The sequence below is a fragment of the Myotis myotis genome, unplaced genomic scaffold (assembly GCF_014108235.1).
Source record: "Myotis myotis isolate mMyoMyo1 unplaced genomic scaffold, mMyoMyo1.p scaffold_m19_p_18, whole genome shotgun sequence".
NCBI classification, from domain to species: Eukaryota; Metazoa; Chordata; class Mammalia; order Chiroptera; family Vespertilionidae; genus Myotis; species Myotis myotis.
The window spans coordinates 26,850,429-26,876,662 of NW_023416322.1; the positions used below are offsets into that span (position 1 = coordinate 26,850,429).

Genomic DNA, 26,234 nt, shown 5'->3' on the forward strand with positions numbered 1-26,234 from the left:
AATAAAAAGAGGGAAAGAAGAGACGAGGGGAAAGGTCAGTCCCTTCCTAAGCTACCTCTCACCTCCTTAGCAACTCCAGAACTCCTTTCCACACTTCCATCCTCTGCTAGCAGCTGTCTTCCCAGATCATCCCTGCCCCAGCAGTTGCGACCAGTATTTAGGGACTAGATGAATCCTTATACCTCCTTCCCCATAGGTACTTGGCAGGGAAGAGTATAGGTACAAAGAATCCCCTATGATAGCTTGTAGTGCTACAGCTAGAGGAACATGTTCCTGTTACTCTAGGAAGAAATATTTAATTCATTTTTCCATTGAAATATGTAACTGTTAGGCCCCGAATACTATTAATCCTTTAATTTAGGGCTTTATGAGTTAAATAAAATTGAAAGGGCTAATCTGAGAATAAAAGGCCCTAGGTATAACATTGTCAGAGGAAAAGGAACTACAATTACCAGTAAGCTTAGGGTGAGCAAATTAAATTTTTAGAATATAATGGTTCATAAATGGGATACCAATTCAACACTACAACTTTTGAAATAAAAATAAATGCAAGCGTCTATCAATTTTAAAACACACACACACACGAGTTGTATATTGCCTTACTGCAGGCTGCATGGGATTGGTGAAGAAAAGGCTAGGTGTGGCTCTATCAAGGCAATCCTAAATAAATATAGGACTAAAGAATTAGACTTTTGTTTTAGGGTTCAAAAGAATGAAAGAATGGTGAGGAGAACGACCAACCAATAAGTAAGTAAAGAGGAGGGACAGATGGAACCTACAGAGAATGAGAGCAGACAGGAGCCTAATGCAATGTTCTGGGTGAAAAGTGATTATGAGCTATAATTTCATCTAATAAACTGAAAAATAAACAAACACAAATGAAACAAATTAAAACCCTCAGAAGTAAAGTGATCCATAGATTCAAACTCGATTCAGTAACTGCCAAAGGAAGTAAGAGCCACCATCTAAGTGCTGTGGGAGCATACGTACCTGTGCCCTTGACTGGGCCATCTGCTCTGCTAACTGTAAACAAGACTGGAAGGAGCACAGAATGTCTTCACACAAGCTGGTGATGATTTCTTTGTGTCTCAGCTGACTCTTTATAACGGACTGGTGCTTAAGGCTCTGCCTAAATTAGTAAAAAGAGCAGTCACCATGAGTAACTTAGGACCATGAAAATATGAAGGAATATGTAAAAAATCAGTGCACACATATGAGACATGACATAATTAAGATGTGCCGACTTTATCTATTAAGCAGTTATGTCAATTTAAGTTACTACGTATTTTATTTCTCCATGTAAAATATTAATTGAAGTCTTACTCTGTGCCAGTCACTCTGCTAGGCTCTGGGGATACAGAAGTGAAAGAAGACACAACCTCTGCCCTGTCTGCACAGAGCGTGTGAGCCAGCCCGAGGGAGACCATTAATAATTAACTATGGCTGTGATCACTGTGAAGAAGGAAAAAGCCAGTGTGCTACTACAGAGAGGTCTATTCTAACTTCTTAGGGTGAGCAAATCAAAAAATGCTACCATGAAGACATAGTACCTAAGCTGAGAAATGAAAAATAAGCAGGGGTTAGCAAGGTATAGAGAACAAGAAGGAGCATCCCAACAGAGGAAGAAGCCATGACAAGGTTCTAGGACAGGAGAGTCCAGTACGTTTGAGGAACTAAGAGCAGAGAGAGAGCAGCGGAGATGAGCTGGTGAAGAAGGCAGAGCCCAGAGAGGATTAGGTGGTTACTCTTAGTAAAATGGGGAGTGATCTGATTACATTTGTAAGAGATCAGTCTGAATTCTGGGTAGAAAGTGAATTGGAAGGGGTTAAGAGTGGAAGTTATTTGATAATGGTGATGATGATGATACAGCTAATTCATTGAGCACCATGTGCCATGCACCCATTCTAACCATTTCACCCTTATAAACTCAACTCCATTACAACCACCAAAAAAGTGCCACTGTTACTACTCCTATTGTCAGATAAGCAAACTAAGGTTCAGAGAAGTTAACCAAATTGCCCAAATGTCCAGGAGGAGTAAGTTATTTCAGAATAGACTCAAGCAAAATACAGCATGGCTCTGAGCTGACACTTCTGACCTCTGCTGTTACTTGGTAAGTTAATGACCTGGTGGTACAAAAGCACCCAAGACCTGAAAGTACTACAATGTCCTTTAATACAAAGAATTACGCATGTGTGTAAAGTGGAGGTTCTTAACTGTATCTCGTCTGGCACCTAAGAAACTGATAAACACTGTGCGCACTCTCCCTAGTAATACTACCCTTTGTAATGCTCTACTTAAAAATCACTTTATAAATGGAATTCAAGTTGAACAACTCAAAAGCCTATAATGAAGGGATTATATATTCAGCTCTAATTATAATTACTAATTTATCTCAGCCTGAAAATAGGATACTTAATAGTCTATTGAACAATAGTAACAGCAGGCAAGTGGTTAAGGTTTAGTCTGACCATGGTCCATTATTTCAGAATTACTAGCTAACTAGGAAGAATTTTTTTTTTTTAATTGTAGAGGCAGCAGGGTCAAGTCCAATTTGGTTTGGGAGCTATATGTAGGATTATCTGGATTACCAGACAGCAGGGTCAGTGAACATTATATACACCTACAGGAACTGTTTTAAATGCAATCTGATATGAATAATAAGATTTAAGATATGGAAAATTACAAAAATAAAAACAAAATAACTTACTTAATTATAAATTTCCAAGTATTTGCATGAAATGCATGGTCCATACTGGAAATAACAGAGCAGATGTCCAACAATGAATGAATAACTACAAAGAAAGATAACAAAACTCTTAAAACATTCAGATGTCATGAGTATCATCTACATTTAAAATTATCTACTGAACAATTTGACATTTGTTAAAATAGATAATGCAGGCCCTGACCAGTTTGGCTCAGTGGATTGAGCATCAGCCTGCGGACTCAAGGGTCCCAGGTTCGATTCCAGTCAAGGGCATGTACCTTGGTTGTGGGCACATCCCCAGTGGGGAGTGTGCAGAAGGCAGCCGGTCGATGTTTCTCTCTCATTGATGTTTCTAACTCTCTATCCATCTCCCTTCCTCTCTCTGAAAAACCAATAAAATATATTTAAAAATATATATAGGTAATGCAGTTTGCAAAAATTGTGTCAAAATAATTACTGAAAACAAGGGGCCCGGTGCACGAAATTCATGCGCGGGTACAGTCCCTAGACCTAGCCTGCGATCAGGGCCATCTTCCCTGGCTGCAGGAAGCCGGCCCCACCACCACCACCACCACCACCACCACCACCACCACCAAGCCCCAGTTCCCATTTGCCATCGGGTGATTGGAGCCTGCCGGCTGGGGGAGCCATCAGCCGTTTCCACCTGCTTGCCGGTCCCACCTCCATTGCAAGTCGCCCTCTGTGTGTAGGGCAACCGGTGGGGCAGGGGCCTTGGCCTAGCACTGCCTGCGTCCCCCGCCACCCACCCCCAGTTCCCCATTCGCCATCGGGCAATGGGAGCCTGCCGACCTGGGAAAGGGACCGAGAGGTGGTCAGTGTGCCTCATAATGACTGGTGGAGCGGTTGTTCTGGTCATTACGCTGTTAGGGTCAATCTGCATATTACCCTTTTATTATATAGGATAAGTGTCACATTTTTAAGATTGTTAGAAATTAGGGAAAATTAACTTTTGAAGATTATACCTATCCATGACCTAAACAAAACTAAAATGTTTAATGGAATAAAGTTGTACCCTGTCATAACTGAAATATTCTATATGTATATTTCTATTCTAAAATGACAAAATGAACCTAAAGAAAGAAAACCTAACGAGAAAGAATTAGAACTAATTTGCACAGTTCTCATATAAGGCCCCTACTCTGTCTGTGGCAGATTATTTATAAAAATGGCCACAATAACTTCCCTTTGTGTGTCCACACTCTTGGGCAATCCCCTTCCACAGACTCTGGGCTTAGCCATATGATCCTCTTTGGCCAACAGACCAATAAGTGTAAGACAAGCAGACTTGAAAAGTTCTTATGTACTGGGGGTTGCCCTCTTTTGCTGCTCTTGGAAACCCTTAGACCACATCAGCTCAGAGCCCGGCTAGCCTGATCGATGATACGCTACATATGGCTGGCTCAGTACTTCTGCCTTTTCCAATAGCCAGACTGAGTGAGGCCACTGACCACACACACAAGTGAGCCACTCCTGCCAAGTGGAACAGAGAAAGCTATCTCAGCTGAGCCCAGCCTAAACTGCTGACTCACAGAGTCATGAATAAATAAAACAGTGGTTTTTTATTTTAATCCAATAATTTTGGAGTGGTTTGTTATGGAATAAAAATTACCTAATATGCTGCACAAAACCAATTTAGTATCTTCAGACTGAACTGATGAATACAATCTTTGGGTATTGCTTTCCAAACTCTGGGTCATAACTTATTAGTGAGTGAAGTCAATCCTTTAAAAATTAAACAAAATATAACAAAATATATCACATGTAATATGGATTGTATTTCATGTATAATAAATGTGATACACATATACACACTGACAAACATACCCATATATATAATTATATGTGCTCTGAAAAGGAATGCAAACTACATTTCATACTATGAGTATAGTTTAAAAACTCTTTAAAGCCACTGTCTTTGAATCTGAACTACTTCAGAGGGTATAAAGTTGCATACCTTTTTTTTGTTAATCACTGTGGGGAAATTACCTATGAACATTAACTGAATATATAAATCTAATGTTAAGACATCAAATCTCAGTTTTAAATTCTAAAATTTAAAAGATTAAAAATTTATCTGGTAGGATTTTTTCCATGTAAGATATCATGAATCATTAAAACAATGGTAGGTTCAATAATTTAACTGATATACAGGGTCCAGTCAGTTCACATCATATATTGGGTAATAAGTTTCTTTACTCACCAAGTACCATATTCAAAATGTCATCGTTCTCATCAACTCCAGGGTCCATGCAGACCATATCCAGCAGTTCCATTAGCTGCTTCTGAAGAGAATAGGCCTCCTTGAAAAGAGCCTGGAGAAGGTCTGAAACGAGGTGTAAGCGCCCAGAATAGACAGATTCACTATTCTGCTCAAATAAATAAAAATGAGAGAAGAGGCAAATCAGAAAAAGCTCAAAAGCCAAATTTACTTTCACTCATACTAGCAGAGGTCATCATTAATGCTTTTCACTGAATCACATATTCATTCATTAAACAAATGTTTAGTGAACATCCATTAAATACAGTGTACTTCATGCAAGAGATGCAAGCATGTGTTAAATGATATGACTTCCAAGACCCTGCAAATACAGAACTAAAAGGGAGATAAATAACAGTAGGTCAAGTGCATGACAACGTAGAACCCTATCACCAAAGAGAAGCTTTAATTAACTAACACTTTTCATTCACCCAACAAATAGCAGTATCAAAACTTCCTGGGATGCACAAATCATAGGCCAACTTTTATACTTAAAGCTGCCTCGGGAATACCGAGATGAACTAACAGGGGTTAATGTCCTTTCACGACACCTAATCATTAAGGAATTCATCCCCAACACCATAACAGAACTATTTCAGGATCCCTGTGACCCAACACAAATCCTATCACTTCTTTCTTTATACAGAGGAAACATGATAAAGCAAACCAAAGGCAAAAACCCACTTTTTATTACTTCCTTATCGTCACTTATTTTAAAAGATTTACATACATGCTTTTATTTCTATAACAAAGTCTATTCCAAGAATACAAAATTTTATATATAAACTAGAAACTCCCGAAATTCATGCACGGGAGGAGGGGGGAGGAGTGTCCCTCAGCCTGGCCTGCACTCGCTCCAATCCAGGAACCCTTGGGAGATGTTTGACTGCTGGTATAGGCCCAATCACTGTGGGATTGGGCCTAAACCAGCAGTCAGACATCCCTCTCGCAATCCAGGACTGCTGGCTCTTAACTGCTTACCTGCCTGCCTGCCTGATCGCCCTAACCACTTCTGCTTGCCAGCCTGATGCCCCTAACTGCTCCCCTGCTGGCCTGATCGCCCCTAACCACCTCTGCCTGCTGGCCTTATCACCCCTAACTGCCCTCCCCCACCAGCCTAATCACCCTTAACTGCTCTCCCCTGCCGGCCTGATCACCCCCTAACTGCCCTCCCCTGCCGGCCTGATTGCCCCCTAACTGCCCTCCTCTCCCGGCCTGATCACCCCTAACCACCTCTACCTCTGCCACCGTGGCTTTGTCCAGAAGGACGTCCGGAAGATGTCTGGAAGATGTCCAGTCTGATTAGCATATTACCCTTTTATTAGTATAGATACTATTGTACTCAGCCCTTTTTTTTTTCAGTCTAAAGTTTTACATATTTCTCCTTTTTCCCCAATTGACCCCCCCACTCCAGCCATTCCCACCCCAGGCAAGCCCCCACCGCCCCAGTATCTGTGTTCATTGTTTATGCTAATACGCATGCATACAAGTTCTTTGGTTGCTCTCTAACCCCCCTTCCCCTTCCATTTGTCTCTAGATCAATCTATTCTTGTTCATCAAATTATGTTGATTATTATATCCCACATATGAGTAAGATCATGTGATATTTATCTTTCTCCAACTGGCTTATTTTGCTTAGCATAATGCTCTCCAGTTCCATCCATGTTGTTGCAAATAGTAAAAGTTCCTTCTTTTTCATAGCGACATAGTATTCCATTGTGTTGCTATGAACATAGGGGTGCATATATCCTTTCTGATTGGTGTTTCTGGTTTCTTGTACTCAGCCCTTTTGCCCATGGATCCTAGGCCACTGAAAGTGAACCTGGGCCCATTTACTCACCTTACAATGTACAAAGGTACTTCTGATTACACGTAGGACTGAGGAGGGGAGACTCTGAATATTTTCTAGAATGATGGACTCCTGTGTGGCACAGACATGCTGAACACATCCTGTAAGAGCTCCTAAAACCTGCACCATTGTCTGGGAATAAGCAAAGACATTTAATTCAGAATATATTTTTTGTGTATCTAAGAACTATCAGACTGAGTGCTAGGGTAGAGCAGTGAACAAAATGGACACTCTGTACCTCCATTCATAGAACTTCAGTCTATCAGAATTACAAATACTGGAACATTTAGCTAACCATTTGGTTAAAAAAAAAAAGTTGGAATCCTAACCCATATGCTTTGAAATTACAGGTAAGGCATGCTATCTCAAGTACTTGTCTTTCTTTAAGAGTTTAGATGTTTATTCAGCACGAAAATTTTCAAAATTTATGTTTCTGTATTTATATCTTTAATTCTATAGACATAATTCCAGTACTGGGGCATCACATAAAGAATACAAGACTAACTCATATCAGTATAAAAATCTCACACTCTTTGAGCTCCCTGTCTCCCCTTTTCTAATAAATTTGACATACTTGTAAAATATTCCTTAGCGTCGTCTGGATTTCTAAGTTTTGGCTTGTTAGCTCTCTGGCTTGACTGGTTAACTCATACATCATATCATCAAATAATTTCACAGTCTGTAAAAACAAAGCATGTTATTACTATAAACAGAAATCACTAGAAAAGGAAAGATATCTTTTAAAAAATGAGATTTATTTTTGCATCAGTAACACCCTTGGGATATTATCTAGCTTAACAATTGCACCTAATTAAGTTTAGAATATATATGCTATATATACAGGGAGGGGCAAAAGTAGGTTTACAATTGCATGTGAAACAGCATTTATTCTTGTATTATTTATTATTGTACTGTTTTCCATATGGACAACTGTAAAACTACTTTTGCCCCACCCTGTATAATATAGTAATTTTACAGTACAGTTGCTTAAAAAAAGAAAGACTTCAGACAGAAATTGACTTATTTTCCATTTCTATGGTTTGAATCTAATAACAATTAAAAAATAATTCATAGCCAGCACCGGTTTGGCTCAGTGGATAGAGCGTCGGCCTGCGGACTGAAGGGTCCCAGATTCGATTCCGGTCAAGGGCATGTACCTGGGTTGCGGGCACATACCCAGTAGGGGGTGTGCAGGAGGCAGCTGGTCGATGTTTCTCTCTCATCGATGTTTCTGACTCTCTATCCCTCTCCCTTCCTCTCTGTAAAAAATCAATAAAATATATTTTAAAAAATAATAATAATAATTCATAGTTCATTTTTTGGTGACGTCACAAACATAAGTGCTACTCTTGTCGTAATAAAAGATGATGGTCTTAACCAATCAACATTCATATGGGCATTTATAAGGATAATTCCTGATAGGGTAATGAACTTGTGCTGAATCTCCTATTCACTTGTATTCTAACTAGTTTCCCTTTTCAACCAACTCAAAATACAGTTCCTGGGCATAGTATGTGACCTCAGAACTAAGTATTTTGTCTGTGAAAAGTTAGCCACCTTAAGATCTTAATACTAAGATCTTTCTAAACTATTTAAATGACCTACCATTGCAGGAATAAGCACACCGGCAACAAGACCAGGTAATTAAAGAGGATAGTTTCCCACTGCTTCCCACAGGCCTATTGATGCTCATCCTGTTTTCACGTACACAGCAGCTGACCTTTCCTGCTGGTCAAGAACAAATTCTAACAGCAGCTGACCCTTCCTGCTGGTCAAGAACAAATCCTAACAGCAGCTGACCCTTCCTGCTGGTCAAGAACAAATCCTAACAGCAGCTGACCCTTCCTGCTGGTCAAGAACAAATCCTAACAGCAGCTGACCCTTCCTGCTGGTCAAGAACAAATCCTAAGAAGCTTTTCAGATACAGAATAACCATGTGAATATGAGTAAAAGGAATTCTGATGGTTATCTGCCTCAAAGCTAAACTTAGAACTCCATTCCAATAAGAGAATAAGTTATCGTAAATATATTTCATTTTGGCGCCAAAGTACCTTTAATTCTCTCAATCAAAAAACAAAACAAAACATGGCTTTTCAGAGAAAAAGTATATCAGACATCTAAAAAGTAATAATATAGTCTGTAAATACAATGTTTTCTCTTAGTTATTTGATTTTACCAGTATTCCAGCCTTTTTTATCCTAAGACTTCTTTAATAAACCGTGGGTCCATTTCTTCAGACAGTGCTATTTAATAATTACTAATACTAGTAAACCCTTCAGAGAAGACACAACAAAGGGACTCACTACCTTTATCATCCATCCCAAATTTTCATTTAATAGCATTAAAATACAAGAGCATTTAAAACTAACTACAAATAATTTAAATTCAGTTAGTAAAGGATCCATATTATCTGAAAATAGTTTTTCATTGCCTACTCTAACACAGGGTGGGGAAACTTTTTTCTGCCAAGGGCCATTTGGATATTTATAACATCATTCTCAGGCCATACAAAATTATCAACTTAAAAATTAGCCTGCTATATTTGGCCAAAACATTTAATTAACTCACCCCTAATGCCCTGACAGGGCCAAACCAAATGACTTTGAAGGCCTTATGTGGCCCTCGAGCCAGGCATTCCCCACCACCATATTCTCACATGAGATCTATTTTTTACTACTTTATCTGTATGACAAATATGTTTGATATATTTTTTAAAAAGCCACAATTAAGAATGCTCTAAAACAGAGGTTAGATTTTAACAGGCTTTGTTTTATATCCTGAGTATTAATAGTACTGTACCTTTGGCAGCACTTGAGAAAAGAAAGTCTGTTCCAATGTCAGGTGGTTCATATGAGGTAAAAACATTTGTACAATGGTTTTCAGAATTTCTATAAAGCAAAATAGTAACACGTTTTGTAGGAATATTAATCACGTCAGCCAACAAAGATCACTGCTCTTTCCAAATGGGGACATATGTAAGCACAATCAACAGAAAGCGTTGTACAGCTTCAAATGCCATAATCTGTGTAGAGAAAATATTAAAGTGAAGTAATAACAAAAAAAGGGAAAATATGTCCAGCATTTGACCACTTAATGGATGTGGGTACCTTTACTGAACAGGATCTGTAAATGATTCTTCAGAGGTTATTTAAAAACCATAAAAAATGTTTACAGAACTGGCCTGGTCAGTGTGGCTCAGTGCTTGAGGAGGTCACAGTTCAATTCCCGGTCCAGGAACATGCCTGAGTTGTGGTCTCATGCAGGAGGCAGCCAATCAATGATTCTCTTTCATCACTGATGTCTCTCTCTCTCTTTCCCTTCCTCTCTGAAATCAATAAAAATATATTTTTTGAATGTTTACAGTGCTTTAAAATTAAGCATAAAGGTCTCAAAATAGTATCCCAATTTTATTATATGTAAACATGTACATACAAAGAATAATAGGTAATCTGGCAGGAATGTACAGAAATGGGATGAGAATATTCTCTATTAAAATCTTAACCATTTCAGATCCATAGGTGTCTTCTGGTTTTTTTTCTGTATGTTTCATATTTTCTACAATGAATATGTGTGACTCATGCTCAGTATAAAAAATAATTCTGTTCCTAACATAGATTCAAAATTATAAACAAATATTCCACAACCATTCTAATTCAAAATAAATGTAAACTACTGTCTAGTCTTTACTCTTCACCACCTCTCCTGGCTAAATAAGCAAATCACATCAAATAAGGGTAATGAAGACAGATAAAGATGAGAAAGACAACTTTTTCCAAATGACAAACGTGTCATCACCTAAATAATCAGCTTTCTGTAACCTAGAACCTATTTTCTAAAGCTACTTCACATGTTAGAGGCTGAAAGCAAAAGACTGCAAGTTTGTTTCATAGAGGTTAACCACGGTTTAACAACTAACATTTAAAGTTTGCATTGTGCTTACATACACATTATTAAACAGAATATATTTGCTATCTATCAAAAATGGGATTTAAAACTTTAAGTACTGTAATTAGAAGTAATTTGGGCATTTTAAGTAATTGAAAGTTACAGAGACTGTAACAGGACAATAGGAAATGATTCGATTTGAAGGGAATACAATGCTGTATTGATAAGTATGATTCACATCTTAACATCAAAATAAATCATACAGTAAGATAGTTTGACTTACGAATATGCTCAATCCAACTGTCAGAATGTTGATACATGGAGTAAAATAATTAAGGAAAATCATACTATTAGGATGTTCACTACTGAAAACAAATTTAAAAGGACCATTCTTGAAGTTTAAGCAATAATCAGTAAGAGACTGAAGCTAGACTCAAATTACTGGCATAATTTTGCTTTTAAAAAGTTAAAACTTGCCCTGGCCGGTTTGGCTCAGTGGATAGAGCGTCGGCCTGTGGACTGAAGGGTGCCAGGTTTGATTCTGGTCAAGGGCACGTACCTCGATTGCAGGCTCCCAGCCCTGGTCAGGGGATATGTGGGAGGGAACCAATCAATGTGTCTCTCTCACATGGGTGGTTCTCAGTCTCTTCCTCTCCCTTCCACTCTCTCTAAAAATCAATGGGGGAAAAAATATCCTCGGGTGATGATAAAAAATAAATAAACAAAAAGTTGAAGCTTTTAGATTAAAAAAACAATTGCTCCAGGGATATTCTTGCCTTTTCAAGCTATTAGATAAAATATCTTTGACAGCTGACAAACAATGCCACAATAAGCCATGGATTTCTGGTTTCTCAGGCAGAAAAGAAATTTCTCCCTCCTCAGCATTTCTATAGTACTTTATCTGTAGCTGCCTTAAGTCACTCACCACTTTCTATCTTCTTTTCATATTATTTTCATACCTTTCTTACCAACCTTACCAGACTGAAACTCTTCTGCACATAACAGAAGCCTACAAAATATGTCACAGTACATTATCCTAACAGTAATCAAATTATAAAACATAGACTTATAGCCCGGCCAGTATGGCTCATTGGATTGAGCATCATCCTGTGCACCAAGAGCTCAATGGTTCAATCCCTGGTCAGGGCACATGACCGGGTTGCAGGCTCGATCCCCATTGGGGGATGTGCAGAAGGCAGCCGATCAATGATTCTCTCTCATCATTGATGTTTCTATCATCCTCTCCCTTCCTCTCTGAAAGCAATAAACACTTTTTCAAATAAACAAAACAAGATGATTTTCGTTAATGATAAAGTACTCTTTAGAAAACAGGACAAAGTAATAAAAGTGTTGCAGATTGGGTTTGTGGGAATTACCTAAAGTTGAGGGCTCTGAAAAGGGCCGAATAAGGTGAAATTTGAGCCAAGACCCGAATGATGAGCTGCACAAAAGGCTGGAGAACAAGGGAGGCTGAGGGAGCAGCAAGCATGAAGACCTCGAGGTGGGGAATTCATGCCTTCGTGGACAGAATGTAGTGAGCTAAGCAGGAGGAAAAGGCAAGGCTTATATTACATGGGGCCTTACGGTAACTTGGCGGGGGGGGGGGGGGGGGGGGGATGTGTTTAAAAAGGAAATGACAGGTCTTTCACCCACAACTATTTTTGGAGAATGGATTATAAGAGGACATAAGGAAACTATTAACAACAGTCCAGGTGATGGATGTTTAGAATAAAATGATAGCAACTGGGGATGGAGTTAAGTGGATGCAATCAAGATACAGCTTGAAGTCAGAGACAAAAGAACTTGCTGATTAGATGTAAGGATTCAAGGTTTGCGAAACCATTTACAGTTAAGTCCTCACTTAATTTATCAATAGATTCTGTGATTTAAAGAAATACAAAAACACTTTTTCCATTCCTATTTTCTAATGAAATGACTTGGAATGAAATCATGTTATTCTAAGACCTGCTGTATTTCAATGAAGAACACTGGGGGAAGAACAGGTTTGGGTCTTTCTGAATGTTAAGTGTGAGATGCAAAACCAGGTGGGAATGTTCACTTTCAATTACTGAGGTTCCCCTGTAACAGCGGTTCTCAACCTGTGGGTCACGACCCCTTTGGGGGTCGAACGACCCTTTCACGGGGGTCGCCTAAGACCATCGGAAAACATATCTATAATTACATATTGTTTTTGTGATTAATCACTATGCTTTAATTATGTTCAATTTGTAACAATGAAATTGGGGGTCACCACAACATGAGGAACTGTATTAGAGGGTCGCGGCATTAGGAAGGTTGAGAACCACTGCCCTATAAGTTTGAGGGGAAGAAGAGGAACCATGTTCCTTATCTTTGTTACTCCAAAGCCTGCCATCCTGCCTGCTACACCCAGTTAAGGACCCAGGACATGTCTATGAGAAGGATAGCTATTTCGTTTCCCAAGTCAAAATCCTGTGGGGTTTTTTTTTCAAGTCCAAATCCTTGAGGATGGGGATTCCTTATCTGCACAACGACTAACAAAGGGGCTCTGGTACCTAGTGGGAGTGTGCCACTGCCTAGAGTCCTAGACGAATGACGTCTATGGGATGGCAACATTTGTGTTTGGCTTTAACTGTAAACATTATTTATGCAGGGTGTGGACGCTCTCAAATAAAGGTCATTTTTCCTCTTCAGTGTAGTTTTATGTTGAAGGTGAGCGAAAAAGCATTAAAAAAAAAAATTACCTTTTACCATGAACGGCCAGGGCTCGAGGCACACTGACAACCACAAAGGCACGAGACTACTAAGGAATGGTCCGCACCTGGGCAACCCAGGCTGCCAGCCCCTCCACCCCGGCAGGTGGAACCAACAAGCCGCTCCTCCCAGCCAGCGCTGCAGGACAGGGGGTGGGCGAGGGAGGGAGCAGCACTTCCACACCCCCCGCCTCTGCAGTCCTCACAATCCCGGGGAAGGTGTCGTTCAGATCCGCCGCGCATCTTAGAGCTGACACAGCTCAGAGGGACTCTGCCTCATCCCGCTTGCAGCGGTTCTCAACCTGTGGGTCGCGACCCCTTTGGGGGTCTAACGACCCTTTCAAAGGGTTCGCCTAAGACCATCCTGCATATCAGATATTTACATTATGATAACAGTAGCAACATGACAGTTATGAAGTAGCAACGAAAATAATTTTATGGCTGGGTCACAACATGAGGAACTATTGTATTTAAAGGGCCAGAAGGTTGAGAACCACTGGCTTAGAGTCAGGTCTCGCCTTACCGCTCGGGTCCCAGTCCTTGCCTCTCCCACTCTCCTGTGCAAAAGTCGTGAGGCGCACAGAAAAACTCCCCGGCACAGAGCAATGGACGAAAAGGCCACTCGCACCTCCACCATCGAGGGGCAGAGGGCACCTCTGCGAGCCCGAGCAGTCCGTCCCAAAGCCAGGCATGCCCTGGCTCTCGGGCACACGGTCCCCGCTCGCCCGCCGTCCCCTCGCGGCTCCATCTCGCTCACCGACAAAGAACCGGGAGATTTCAGGCCGCGGGAACGCAACACGAGCTGGCGGCGGGTGTGGCCCGGCTGAGGGGAAAGAGGCAACACCTGCCGCCCACTCCCCTCTGGGTGCAAGCGACAGCGAAGGATATGAGGAGCCGAGGCAGGACAGTCGGCAGCTCCCGGCGGCACAGCTCCTCGGGCCAGGTGCTCAATTCCTCCAGGGGGACGGCGCTCGCCGAGACGGCGCCCTCCTGAGACATGTTTTTGCCGAGGAACCAGCTTCAAATACGTCCCGCCACCGCCGAGACCGGAAACGCCGCCGTCCCGGCAGGCCTTGCTTGCTCTCCGACGACACCAATACCATAGAGAGTGAGCGGGCTGCGTTCCTAGTTGAGCCCGGGCCTTGCGCGGCTGAGAAAAACCGGGCCTCTCTGGCCCGCGGAGGACTCGACTCACTGGTGCACGCTTTCAGCCCCGAGCATCTGGCGTGACATGAGGTTTCTACACGCGGCCGTGAGCTGGGAACTGGCGGAGCTGTGAGTATCCCAAGGTCTAGATTACTGTATTTGTTGTTACGTTGAGGCGCTTTGGGGAGGTGAAGGCCGTAAGTCCCCAGATTTGCTACCGTCGATCCCAGGGGACTTTGAGATTGCACATCTGATGGGGTTGGATCCGGTTCCTGTCCACTTCACCGTGTGATCCTACTTTGTACGTCTTGTTGAATGGGAACAGAGACCCCACCTGCCAGAATTGTACGATCTGAAGCAGGTCTAGTACCGTGAGAGTCTCGGTAAAGTTGCTTCTACTGTCCACAGGCCTCTCCAACCGTTCAGTGTCCTTACTGTGTGTTTGTTCTGCCGCCAAACTGACCTTTACTGATTACTCCAAAATCACCCACTCCCATGCACTTAGGGCTGCTGATATCCACTAAGTGTTGTGAGGTCATTTGCATGAACTTGCACCAGAGTAGAACCGTGCAGGTTTTTACAGGGCTACACATTTACCAAAATAAACTCTTGATTTCCTGTTACTTGAAAGAGGAACAGACTGGGTGAAGAGATGCTGTCAGTTTAGTAGGTAAATATGTTTGGACAGGGTCATGACAGGTGACGGACACCAAGCAGCTAGACTTGTCAGTTCCTTCCCGAAAATATGGGACTTTGTTTTTTCTAGTTGTTGCTGCTGCAGTTCTATTATTTGTTTTTACTCTTCATTCTCTAATCCAGCTTTTGACCCCTGCAGGGTTGTGTGTTTCCAAATCTCCTTATTTCCCTCAAAACTTGTATAGAAAAAGTAGCTAGCTGAGGGGATTGGGATGATTACTGTTTAATATTATATTTTAAGGAAATGTGTCATTTTGCTATTTACTAACGATTTTATTTTTTTTCCTCCAGAGTTAAACGGAAAGAAAAGCAAAGACCTCTGGAAAGTCATTTGGAAACATCTCTAAATATTTTAATTGTATAAGCCACTACAGAGAAAGTGACCCAAACAAAACTACTTAAATAACTGAAACAGGTTCATGTTCTGTGTCATCAATTCTATCCAGAAGCTGAGGAGTCTCCCTTTGAACTGAAGGATTGTACGAGGATGACCTTCCAATTTAATTTCACTATAGAAGACAATCTAGATAATGAATTAACGCCCCCTGGAGATGGAACTTTGACCCCTAATTCCTCAAAAGAGTCTTCAGTCTCAGAAAGTCAAAAAGGTAAACACAGGGACACAAAATGTTCTACAGAGCAGTCTGTCTTGCCTCCGAATCACTCGTGGGGACCTACGTCAGTGGGACATGCAGCTCCCTCCCAAGACACATGCAACTCACTCCATGCAGCTCACAGTTCAGGGAACTTAGAGCCTCATGAAAAACAGCCTTGCTTGAGACTTGCCAAAGAGCATGCTGTACCTAAAGATTTAAAGAAAGTGTTAGAAAATAAAGTCATAGAAACATTACCAGGTCTCCAGCACGTTAACATATCAGTAGTGAAAACCGTCTCGTTGAAAGAGAACTTCCCTGGAGAAAACATCGTTTCAAAGACCATTTCTTCTCACTCTGATCTGATTACCGGTGTTTATGAAGGAGGTTTAAAAATCTGGGAATGTACCTTTGACCTCCTGGCTTATTTTGCAAAGGCTCAAGTGAAATTTGCTGGGGGGAAAGTGTTGGATCTTGGCTGTGGATCAGGGTTGCTGGGTTTAATTGCACTCAAGGAAGGGGCCAAAGAAGTTCATTTTCAAGATTATAACAGTTTGGTGATTGACGAAGTAACTTTACCTAACATGGTGGCTAACTCCACTTTGGAAGATGAAGAAAATGACGGAAATGAGCCAGATGTGAAAAGATGCAGGAAATCAAAAGTAGCACAAAAACTAGGTCAATGCCGGTTCTTTTCGGGGGAGTGGTCTAAGTTTTGTAAGCTTGTAACCAGTGAAAAACATTTTGAAAAATATGACCTCATTCTCACCTCAGAAACGATTTACAATCCGGATTACTATGATACTTTGCACCAAACATTCCTTCAATTGTTAGGTAAAAATGGGCGGGTGCTTTTGGCCAGCAAAGCACATTATTTTGGTGTAGGTGGAGGTGTTCATCTCTTTCAGAAGTTTGTAGAAGAAAGGAATGTATTTAAGACTAGAACACTTGAAATAATTGACGAAGGACTAAAAAGATTCCTAATTGAAATGACTTTTAAGTATCCCAGTTAATGTCCACAGAGTGTCCTAAGTAAAATAAACAGAATAACTAAAAACTTGTTGAGAATGTTTAATTTCTGCTTTGCTACTTTTTATAATACAATTAGCAAGGGTCTTATTTTTTAATATGTATTTTTATTGTTGATGGTATTACAGATGTCTCCCATTTTCTCGCCCTTTCCCCGCTCCTCCCAGGCCCTCCTCCCTCCCCCCCAGGTCTTCACCATCCTATTGCCCATGTCCATGGGCTATGCATATAAATCATTGGGTTTATCTCTTCTCGTCCCCCCCAACCCCACATCAAAGTATGTCAGTCTGTTCCATGCCTCCATGCTTCGGGTCTTATTTTGAGAAATTAGGATTCAATAAAATATATTTACTGGACATCTGTTAACTAGGTACTTTGTATAGCATCTTGCTTAATATCTATAACCTTATGAGGCATATAGCATCCTCATTTTAATAATGGTCACAATAGCTAAGAGTTCTCAGTGTTTACTATGTGCAGGGCAGAAGAGCTTTATATATACTAACATTTAATATTAATAACAGCCCTGAATTAGGTTCTGGTTCAGGTTATAAATAGTACTTCCATTTTATAAAGAAATTGAGAGTCAAGGAAGTAATTAAATCCCCATCACATTTCTCACCTTGAACCAGAATCTGAACTGATGTCTATTTAAAAGCTTTTCTTTTTTTTAATTTTTATTTTTTTTTTTATTTCAGAGAGGAAGGGAGAGGGAGAGAGAGATAGAAACATCAATGATTCGAGAGAATCACTGATCAGCTGCCTCCTGCACGCTTCCTATTGGGGATCAAGCCCGCAACCCCTGGCATGTGCCCTTGACCGGAATTGAACCTGGGACCCTTTGATCCGCACGCTGATGCTCTATCTACTGAGCCAAACCAGCTAGGGCTTAAAAGCTTTTCTTACCACCCCAGTGGTCTCAACCTTACCACTGCCTGTTTTTCATCACAAATATTTCTTAGCACCCTTGTATTATTCTGAAATGGAAGTCACAGTTAAAGAATCTTATTTACGCCCATCATTAAAAACTGTATATATTATACATAAATCCCTAATGTGTGTATATATAGTCATATTATAAACATATCATGTATATAAGTTTAGTTAATATCCATTATCTCATATGGATACAAAAAAAAAATAAGAGAAAAAGAAAACAATGTTTTTTTTCCTTCTGAAGGGAACTTTTAGGGTGTACTTTCTTTAACAACTTTTATATATACCAGGGGTGGAGAACCTTTTTTCAGCCAAGGGCCATTTGGATATTTATAACATCATTCTTGGGCCATAGAAAATTACCAACTTGAAAATTAGCCTGCTATATGTGGTCAAATATTTAACTCACCCCTAATGCCTTGGTAGAGCCAGACCAAATGATTTTATCTTCCCCCCTCCCTCCAATGATTAGATAGTTGTCTTAACCCCATCTACGTGTATCCTTCCATTGCCCATTTCTGTACAAGTAGTAACCTGTTTTAATCAGTGTACCTATATAATGAAATTTTATCTGTCAGGCAAGACTTGCTCTTTCCTTTTCAAACCTTTCTCTTTGTTGTTGAAGGTACAGTGTATGATATTTACTATGTATATATGTTTATTTTTCCCAAGTAAATTCTACAATCATTCTGACAATTTAAACAATTCCTTTGGTATTTTGGTTGATATTATATTAAATATATAGCTTAAGTTGGTGGCAATTAGAACACTTAGACTATTACATATTCTAATCCAGTCTGACAGAGGAGAAGAAATCTAGATTGGGGGAAAGAAAGCAATGAAACCATCAGAGATAGAAATTTTATTATTATTCAAATAGCTATGCCAACTGGGGCCCTGAGAAGCTGCCAAAGGACTTTCCCAACTAACGTATACATCCCTGTATTACAGGTACCAATCAAAGCAACACATCCAGAACAAAATTAGAATTTAAAAAAAAAGAGGCCCACCTTTCAGATCCCAATTCCTTTCAAAATATTCTATTACAGTAGTTCTGAGCAAAACCCTTAGCTAGCGGCTGAAGGCTGGGGCTGGGCTGGGGCTGGGCTGGGCTGAGCCGGGGCTGGTTCTCAGGGCGGCAGCTGTCCTGAGGAGGAAGATGAGGACTGTGAATGAGGGGCGGCAGCCTTGTTTCTGGGAAAGTAGTATCTGGTAAGGACAGTCAAGGAAGATGCATCTCATCACTTTAAAATCAACTTTACTAGAACTACTAGTTGTCTAGTTTAGACATTGTTGAGATAACCACTCCAGAAGTAGACTGCCTTTAATTCCCTTTCACCATATTACAAATCCTTCAGATGTTGATAGTACTTATTATTGCTTTTGCTCATGTACTAGAATGCTTTTGATACTGCTTGAATTATGCAAGAGTATAAAACATGACTTCTCTACTAAGTTTTTATAGTAACTTAAATACCTTGAAAACCAACACTGAGTGAATAATTTTCCCTTTTGAAGTGGAAGGGGTCACTATTAGAGTAACAAAAGGATACACATAAGTTGGGATGCCTTTTGCAGCCAAGTATTTCCGTATAAGTCGCTCAGTACCATACCAGTTGAAACCTTTCGTAGCATGCCCAATGCGTGGGAGATGGACACTTGCTGTTGAAAAGAAGAAAGAATAGATTATGATGTCTTCCTTCATCAAAAATGGATTGGTGGATATATATATATATATATATATATATATACACAAAGGAGAAAATAATGTTTACTCTTAGTCTCTCTGTGGTTTCCAATGGACCAAACGTACATAATCATGGAGCATCCCACTCAAAGCATACAATTATAACATCAAGAATATTCTGGGGAGGGATGTAATACGGAAAAATAATTCTGTTGAACACAAGGACTGACCTACAGGTAGGCCCTGGAAAGAAGTAGGTACAATGGAAACAGAATATATGATCAATGGTAGAGATGTAATCAAAATCAGCAAAGGTTCTTTAACTGGTCAATCAGTTCAACAAACTCTGAGATATACAAGGTTTGGAAACAACACTAAACTATGGTTTTTGACAGAGAACTGTCTGCTGATGTGGACTGGGACTCTCCAAGAGAGGACATTTCCCAACTGCATATGACCAGTTTACTTCACCTCTGGTGCCTCCTTCCTCATCTGCGGGACACAAGTCCCGCAGTGGATGCAGATGGTACACAGAGATCACAGATACAGGGATACAGAAAAAGGGCTTTACAAGTACAAGATGACAAGGTGGTACTTCTCTCGCCTCTCACATCGGGACTTACCTTTCTATGTATACTGAACAGGTTCTTGACATTTCTCACCCCTTAAAAACCGTATCACAGAAATCCATCTACTCCTGAGGACAAATGGAGGAGCTCACCTTTCTTTTTCTTTGCTGCTAAAGAAATCTTCTTCAGGCCCTCTTCTAGGGCTGTCATCTTAATGCCGGACAGGACATTGGAGCGATCACGGTGCTGAGCCACAATCAAGGCCAACTAGGAGAAACCATCATTAATAGCTGACACGGCATGAGATGGCTACACAGCCAACTAAGTGGCCTGCCGTTGGAGGGGGTGTGAGCAGTCCCCCAGTAGGCATAGCCCTATATGGATCACTCAAGATAGCTCCACCTCTTCTGAATGCTCTGCCTGAGTAGCCATATACTACCAAATCTATGATTTCACACCCCATTGTAATTGTTTTATCTTATTTTGTGGCAACTTTATATAAGCTTTTCTTACTCTTTTTAAGATATGTTAAAACCTGACGCCCAGCTGGCGTGGCTCAGTGGTTGAGCGTCGACCTATGAACCAGGTGGTCACGGTTCAATTCCCACTCAGGGCACATGCCCGGGTTGCGGGCTCAATTCCCAGTGAGGGACATGCATGAGGCAGCCAATCAATGATTCTCTCTCATCATTGATGTTTCTATCTGTCTCTCCCTCTCCCTTCCTCTCTGAAATAAAAATATATTTTAAAATTAGAAGAAAAAAAAAAAAAACCTGAGTCCAAGACATGTTGGCCTTTCTAAATGCTCTCAAGGATAAAGAAGGAATTTTCCAGAGTCTTTGGAGCAGAAAGGCCTTTCGAGGTTCTTGTACTCCAGCCCACTAGCTGATGCTCAGGTAAGCTCTGCAACCACCAGGATAAGCTGTCATTCTATCTCTGTTCACAATGCCAACTATCTCCACCCTCCTAATCAAAGAGGGGTAGAGCTGGAGAGTGTGTCAAGGCAATATCTGGGACTTACACCAGTAGTTACATCATAGTCTTGATTGTACTCACTGTAAACAGTTTTTTCTGAGTCACTGGCTTCCGAGCTTATGCACAACCACTGTGTCATTCTCATTTCTTAGCATTTTAGAAATGACTAAATGACTAAACAAGCAGAAACCACTTTGTTGTTAGGCACACAGGCCATTAACCTCAAGAAAAGGTCCCCTCAGCCTACTTTCTAAATGTCTTGTTTAAGTCAGTGAAGTTTTCGTTTTTTTAATCCTCACCCAAGGACATGTTCATTGAATTTTAGAGAGAGAGAGAAGGAAGAGAGAGAAACACTGATGTGAGAGGAAAAAAAAATCGATTGGTTGCCTCCCACATGTGCCCCAACTGGGGCTTGAACCCATGACCTTTTGGTATATGGGACAAGGCTCCTACCAACTGAGCCACACCAGTCAGGGCTAAGTCAGTGAAGTTTGGCCCCAAATTTGAATGAATTCAGGCCCTGGAGAAAGCTAAGTTAGTGGTAAATAAAACATTTTACAATAATTCCAAATGACAGGCAAGTGGGAGACACTTCTGATACAAAAGAAGAATTTTAATGCAGGCAGAGGAAATGTGGATTGGTTCTTCTTGGCTTATGACTGGCTAGAAAACAAGGTCTTTTATAGAACTTTTCATGTAACAAATGACAAAACGGTCAAGAGTTTTTTTAGTCATGTTTTCCTATTCATTCAGCAAGTGTTTATTGAGCATTTCCTATTAGCCATACTGCATGCAATATTGAGGATAAAAAGACAAAATTAAACTCTGCAATTAGGAGGGGCCTGTCCTCTATATCACTGGAGAGAAGGAGGAATTGGGGGATAGTGTTCCAGAAGCTGTGATGAACAGAAGCACGGGGGATGGCAGAGTGCAGCAGAAGGTGAGGTTCAACCTGCTTAAGGGCTGAATTGTGTCCCCCAAAATTCGTATGTGGAAGCCCTAACCCTCAGTACTTCAAAATGTGACTGTATCTGGAGAGAAGACCTTTAAACAGGTAATCAAATTGAAAAGGTCTTTAAGGTGGGGCTAATCCAATCTGACCGACATCCTTACAGGAAGAAGAAATCTGGGCACAGAGGAAAGACCATGTCCTCACATGGCATGAAGCCAACCACCTGCAGGCCAAGCAGAGGAAACCACCCTTCCCAGCACCTTCATCTTGGACTTGTGGCCTCCAGAACTGTGAGAAAATAAGTTTCAGTTTCTGAAGCCACCCAGCCTGTGGTACTTTGCGGCAGCCCTGGCAAACGAATTACAGTGACAGAGGCCAGTGGGAGCAGGAGCGGTTTCAAGGGGAGGTGATAGGAGCCATATTTTAGCTCTGATCTGAGATGTGTGTTTGTTCCACTTACCAAGTCTTGCCCTTGGTTTCTTGACTCTCTATCATCAATAGGAAATAAAAGGACACCTCCCAAACTCAAGTCTGCGGTAAAAGAAAAAGGAGCAACAGAAAGATCATTAAGTTCGCTGCAGGCTGAGTTCAATCGGGTTTCAAATTTGCCTTTTCTCACTCGCCTGGACCCAGCCACTGTCTCAGCTGGGTACTCCCTTTTTCCCCCTCAAAAACATTTTTTCTACTTTGTATTTATTTTACAAAAGTTTACTACTGACGTTATTGAACACCCTACTATTCCAGGCATTGTGCTCTAAGCCTGGGGATTCAGACATGAACGTGACGACATTCTCTGTAAGTGCCCTAACTTCTGTGTTCAGTCCACGCAGAGGCTTCTGCACTCCATTCAGGAGCACCAGGGCCTTTGGGAAGCGGAGCCATTTTTGCCCAATGTTTATGTCTACCACTGTCATAAAGAGATGGCTTCGTTCCCCAAAAAGCTCAAGTTTTACGAAAAATTGAGATCCTGGCACAGTACTTTACATATAAAAAATAATACTTTTTAAATAGAAATTACTCAGCTAAGGTAGATTAACATATTTCTTTCCTGGCTCATGTACAAGGTTTTATTGTATAAAAAATACTCTTCTTTATTCAGAAATATAAATGGAATCAGTAAGAACTGAAAGAAAAGTGCCTGTTAAATCTGTTCAAATAACATCTGATAAGTTTGAGCTCTCTAGGTAGAGTCCATAATTGAAATAATTCACGTAAACAAATTGGCAATTCAATTTTTGATTGCTTGTCTATAGGAAAATAAAATCAAGGAGATGAGTGTTACCTTTTAAAATTCTCTGCAAGCAATTAAAAAGGTGCATTTTTTGGTAAGACTCAGAACAAGTCACCTGTTTCTTGGGCAAGGACTTAATACTCATGTTTGGCTGCAGAGGGCCTGACCATATTCTGGAACTCACAGTTAGCATTAGGTTATAAAGGTATTTTTACATGTTTTTCCCCTACTCTGTGGCCAGAATGTTGAAGTGAGGAAGACTGTCAGAAGCACGTTAAGTTTTTATTATTTTCTTCCCATCCTCCCACCCCACCTTCCTTTTGGGCAGCCATCAGCTTTTTCTCTATAAATATGGATGTTTCTATTTTGTTTTTGTTTATTCATTTTGTGGGTGTGTGTTGTTTTGTAGATTCCACATATAAGTTAAATCACACGGTATTTCTCTGTCTGACTTATTTAACCTAGCATAGTATCCAGTAGGTCCAACCATGGTGTCACAAATGACAAAATTTCATTCTTTTTTATTGCTGAGTAATATGTACCACATCTTTCTTCATTCATCTACCGATGAACATTTTGGTTGCGTCCATATCTTGGCTATTACTAATAATGCTGCTATAAACATAGGGTTGCATATCTCTTTTCAAATCAGTGTGTGTTTTTTCTTTGGATAAATACCCAGAAGTGGAATTGCTGGATCACATGAAGGCTCTATTTTTATTTTGGGAGGACTTTCCATACTGTTTTCCATAATGGCTGCACTAATTTATAATCCCACCAACAGTGCACAAGAGTTCCATTTTCTCTATATCCTAACTAACACGTATTTGTTCATTTATTGATGAGAGCTATTCTGACAGGTGTGAGGTGATACTGTGGTTTTAATTTACATTTCCCTGATAATTAGTCATGTTGGTCATCTGTATGTCCTCTTTGGAGAAATGTCTATTCAGGTCCTCTGCCCATTTTTTAATTGGATTGTCTGGGTGTTTGTTTTTTAATCCTCACCCGAAGATATGTTCTTATTGATTTCAGAAAGAGAGGAAGGAAGAGGGATACAGAAACATTGACGTGAGAGAGAAACATCAACTGGCTGCCTTCCGTACGCACCCTGACTAGGAGTCGAACCCACAACCTTTCAGTGTTTGGGATGATGCTCCAACTGAGCCACATCGACCAGTGCAAATGGGATTGTCTGGAGGTTTTTTTGGTGTTAAGTTGTGCGAGTTCCTTACATATTTTGGCTTTTAATCCTTTATCGGTGTATCATTTGTAAATATCTTCTCCCGTTCAGTCAGTTGTCTTTTCACTTTGTTAATGGTTTCCTTCGCTATGCAAAAACTTTTTAGTTTATTTTTTTCTTTTGTTTCCCTTGCTGAGAAAGCAACAATAATAATAGTTTACTGCTTACGTTTTCTTCTAGGAGTTTTATGGCTTCAGGTCTTACATTTAAGTAAGTAATCTATTTTGAGGGGTTCATTTATATGGTATAAGTGGTCTGATGTCATTCTTTTGCATGTATCCATCCAGTTTTCCCAACACCTCTTATTGAAGACAGTCTACAAACGTATCCATTAAGGGTTATCTAATTTGATGGCATATAATTGTTCAGAGTAGTCTCTTATGATTCTATGTATTTCTGTAGGTTCAGTTACAATTTTTCCTCTTTTATTTCTGATTTGAGTCTTCTTTATTTATTTTTTCTTTTAAACATATTTTTATTGGTTTCAGAGAGGAAGGGAGGGAGTTAGAAACATCAATGATAAGAGAGAATCATTGACTGGCTGCCTCCTGCACGCCCCTACTGGGGTTTGAGCCTGCAACCCGGGCATGTGCCCTTGACTAGAACCTAACCAGGGACCCTTCATGCTGCAGGCTGACGCTCTACCCACTGAGCCAAACTGGCTAGGGTAAGTCTTCTTTATTTCTTAGTCTCACTAAAGTTTTCTCAATTTTATTTCTTTTTGAAATGATAAACAGATTTGTTAATTTTTTTCTATTGTTTCTCTGGTCTCTAATTTACTTCCATTCTAATCTTTGCTATCTCCTTCCCTTCTGCTAATTTTGGGCTTAATTTGTTTTTCTTCTCTAGGTCCTTGAGGTGTAACATTAGGTGGATTATTTTCGATCTTTCTAGTTTTTTAATATATTCATTTATCACTATAAACTGCCCTCTCAAACTGCTTTTGCAGCATCCCATAGTTTCTTGTATGCTGTGTTCACTTTTTTGAGATATTCTTTGGCTTTCCTTTTAATTTCTTCTTTGACCCATTGGTTGTTCAGGAATGTGTTGTTTAGTTTCCATGTGATTTTCCAGCTTTCCTCATGTTGTTGATTTCTAGTTTTATACCACTGTAGTCAGAAAAGATGCTTGGTATGATTTCAATTTCCTTATTTTGCTTGGTATGATTTCAATTTTCTTGTCTTGCTAAGACTTGTTTGGTGCCCTATCATATGATCTATCCCGGAAAATGTTCCATACGCACTTAAGAAGAAAGTATATACTGCTGCTCTTGGATGGAATATTCTATACGTGTTAGGTTTGTTTGATCTAATGTCTGGTTCAAACCCATCATTTCCTTGTTGATTTTTTTATCTGGAGAGAGCATATCCATGGCTGAAACTGAGATATTGACATCTCCTATTATTATTGAATTGTTGTCTATTTCTCCCTTCATATCTGTTAATATTTGCTTAATATCCTTAGGTGTGATATGTACTTAGGGTACATATATATTTATGACTGTTCTATTTTCTTGATGAATTGATCCCTTTATCATTATATAATGACCTTCATCATCTCTTATTACCATTTTTGGCTTAAAGGCTATTTTGTCTCATATAAGTATAGCAAACTCTTCTTTCTTTTGGTTTCCACTTAGATGGAATATCTTTTTCCATCCCTTCAATTCCAGTCTGTGTGTTTTTAAGGCTCAAGTGGGTCTCTTGTAGGAGGCATATAGTTG

The 26,234-nt window shown here is 40.2% G+C and overlaps 3 protein-coding genes across 15 annotated transcripts in view; 1 reads left to right on the plus strand and 2 right to left on the minus strand.

Annotated features, from left to right (window-relative positions):
* CUNH1orf112 (chromosome unknown C1orf112 homolog) overlaps positions 1 to 14,472 on the minus strand; it is a 41,722-nt gene extending 27,250 nt beyond the window's left edge. For 3 of the 8 annotated variants that reach the window (XM_036342402.1, XM_036342401.1, XM_036342403.1), the window contains exons 1-8: positions 14,343 to 14,472; positions 11,006 to 11,045; positions 9,637 to 9,725; positions 7,412 to 7,516; positions 6,829 to 6,969; positions 4,932 to 5,097; positions 2,711 to 2,795; positions 991 to 1,129 (exon numbers count right to left, since the gene is read on the minus strand). In XM_036342402.1, coding sequence (XP_036198295.1) covers positions 991 to 1,129; positions 2,711 to 2,795; positions 4,932 to 5,097; positions 6,829 to 6,969; positions 7,412 to 7,516; positions 9,637 to 9,725; positions 11,006 to 11,045; positions 14,343 to 14,453 — 876 coding nt within the window. In that variant the 5' untranslated portion in view covers positions 14,454 to 14,472. Of the gene's footprint in view, positions 1 to 990; positions 1,130 to 2,710; positions 2,796 to 2,988; positions 3,020 to 4,340; positions 4,454 to 4,931; positions 5,098 to 6,828; positions 6,970 to 7,411; positions 7,517 to 9,636; positions 9,726 to 11,005; positions 11,046 to 14,342 lie in introns of those variants that run through there. The other 5 variants (XR_004973196.1, XR_004973197.1, XM_036342406.1 and 2 more) reach the window with 5 other exon arrangements.
* A 119-nt stretch (positions 14,473 to 14,591) lies between these two features.
* Positions 14,592 to 16,946, plus strand: LOC118672724 (histidine protein methyltransferase 1 homolog). The gene is made up of 2 exons (XM_036342425.1): positions 14,592 to 14,729; positions 15,588 to 16,946. The coding sequence occupies exon 2, from the start codon at positions 15,784 to 15,786 to the stop codon at positions 16,900 to 16,902; it is 1,119 nt and encodes a 372-aa protein (XP_036198318.1). The 5' UTR covers positions 14,592 to 14,729; positions 15,588 to 15,783; the 3' UTR covers positions 16,903 to 16,946.
* A 1,753-nt stretch (positions 16,947 to 18,699) lies between these two features.
* Positions 18,700 to 26,234, minus strand: part of CHD1L (chromodomain helicase DNA binding protein 1 like) — a 42,756-nt gene continuing 35,221 nt past the window's right edge. For 4 of the 6 annotated variants that reach the window (XM_036344039.1, XM_036344038.1, XM_036344041.1 and 1 more), the window contains 4 exons: positions 22,498 to 22,568; positions 20,263 to 20,377; positions 19,408 to 19,516; positions 18,700 to 19,063 (listed from right to left, as the gene is read on the minus strand). In XM_036344039.1, coding sequence (XP_036199932.1) covers positions 18,985 to 19,063; positions 19,408 to 19,516; positions 20,263 to 20,377; positions 22,498 to 22,568 — 374 coding nt within the window. In that variant the 3' untranslated portion in view covers positions 18,700 to 18,984. Of the gene's footprint in view, positions 19,064 to 19,407; positions 19,517 to 20,262; positions 20,378 to 22,497; positions 22,569 to 26,234 lie in introns of those variants that run through there. The other 2 variants (XR_004973354.1, XR_004973353.1) reach the window with 1 other exon arrangement.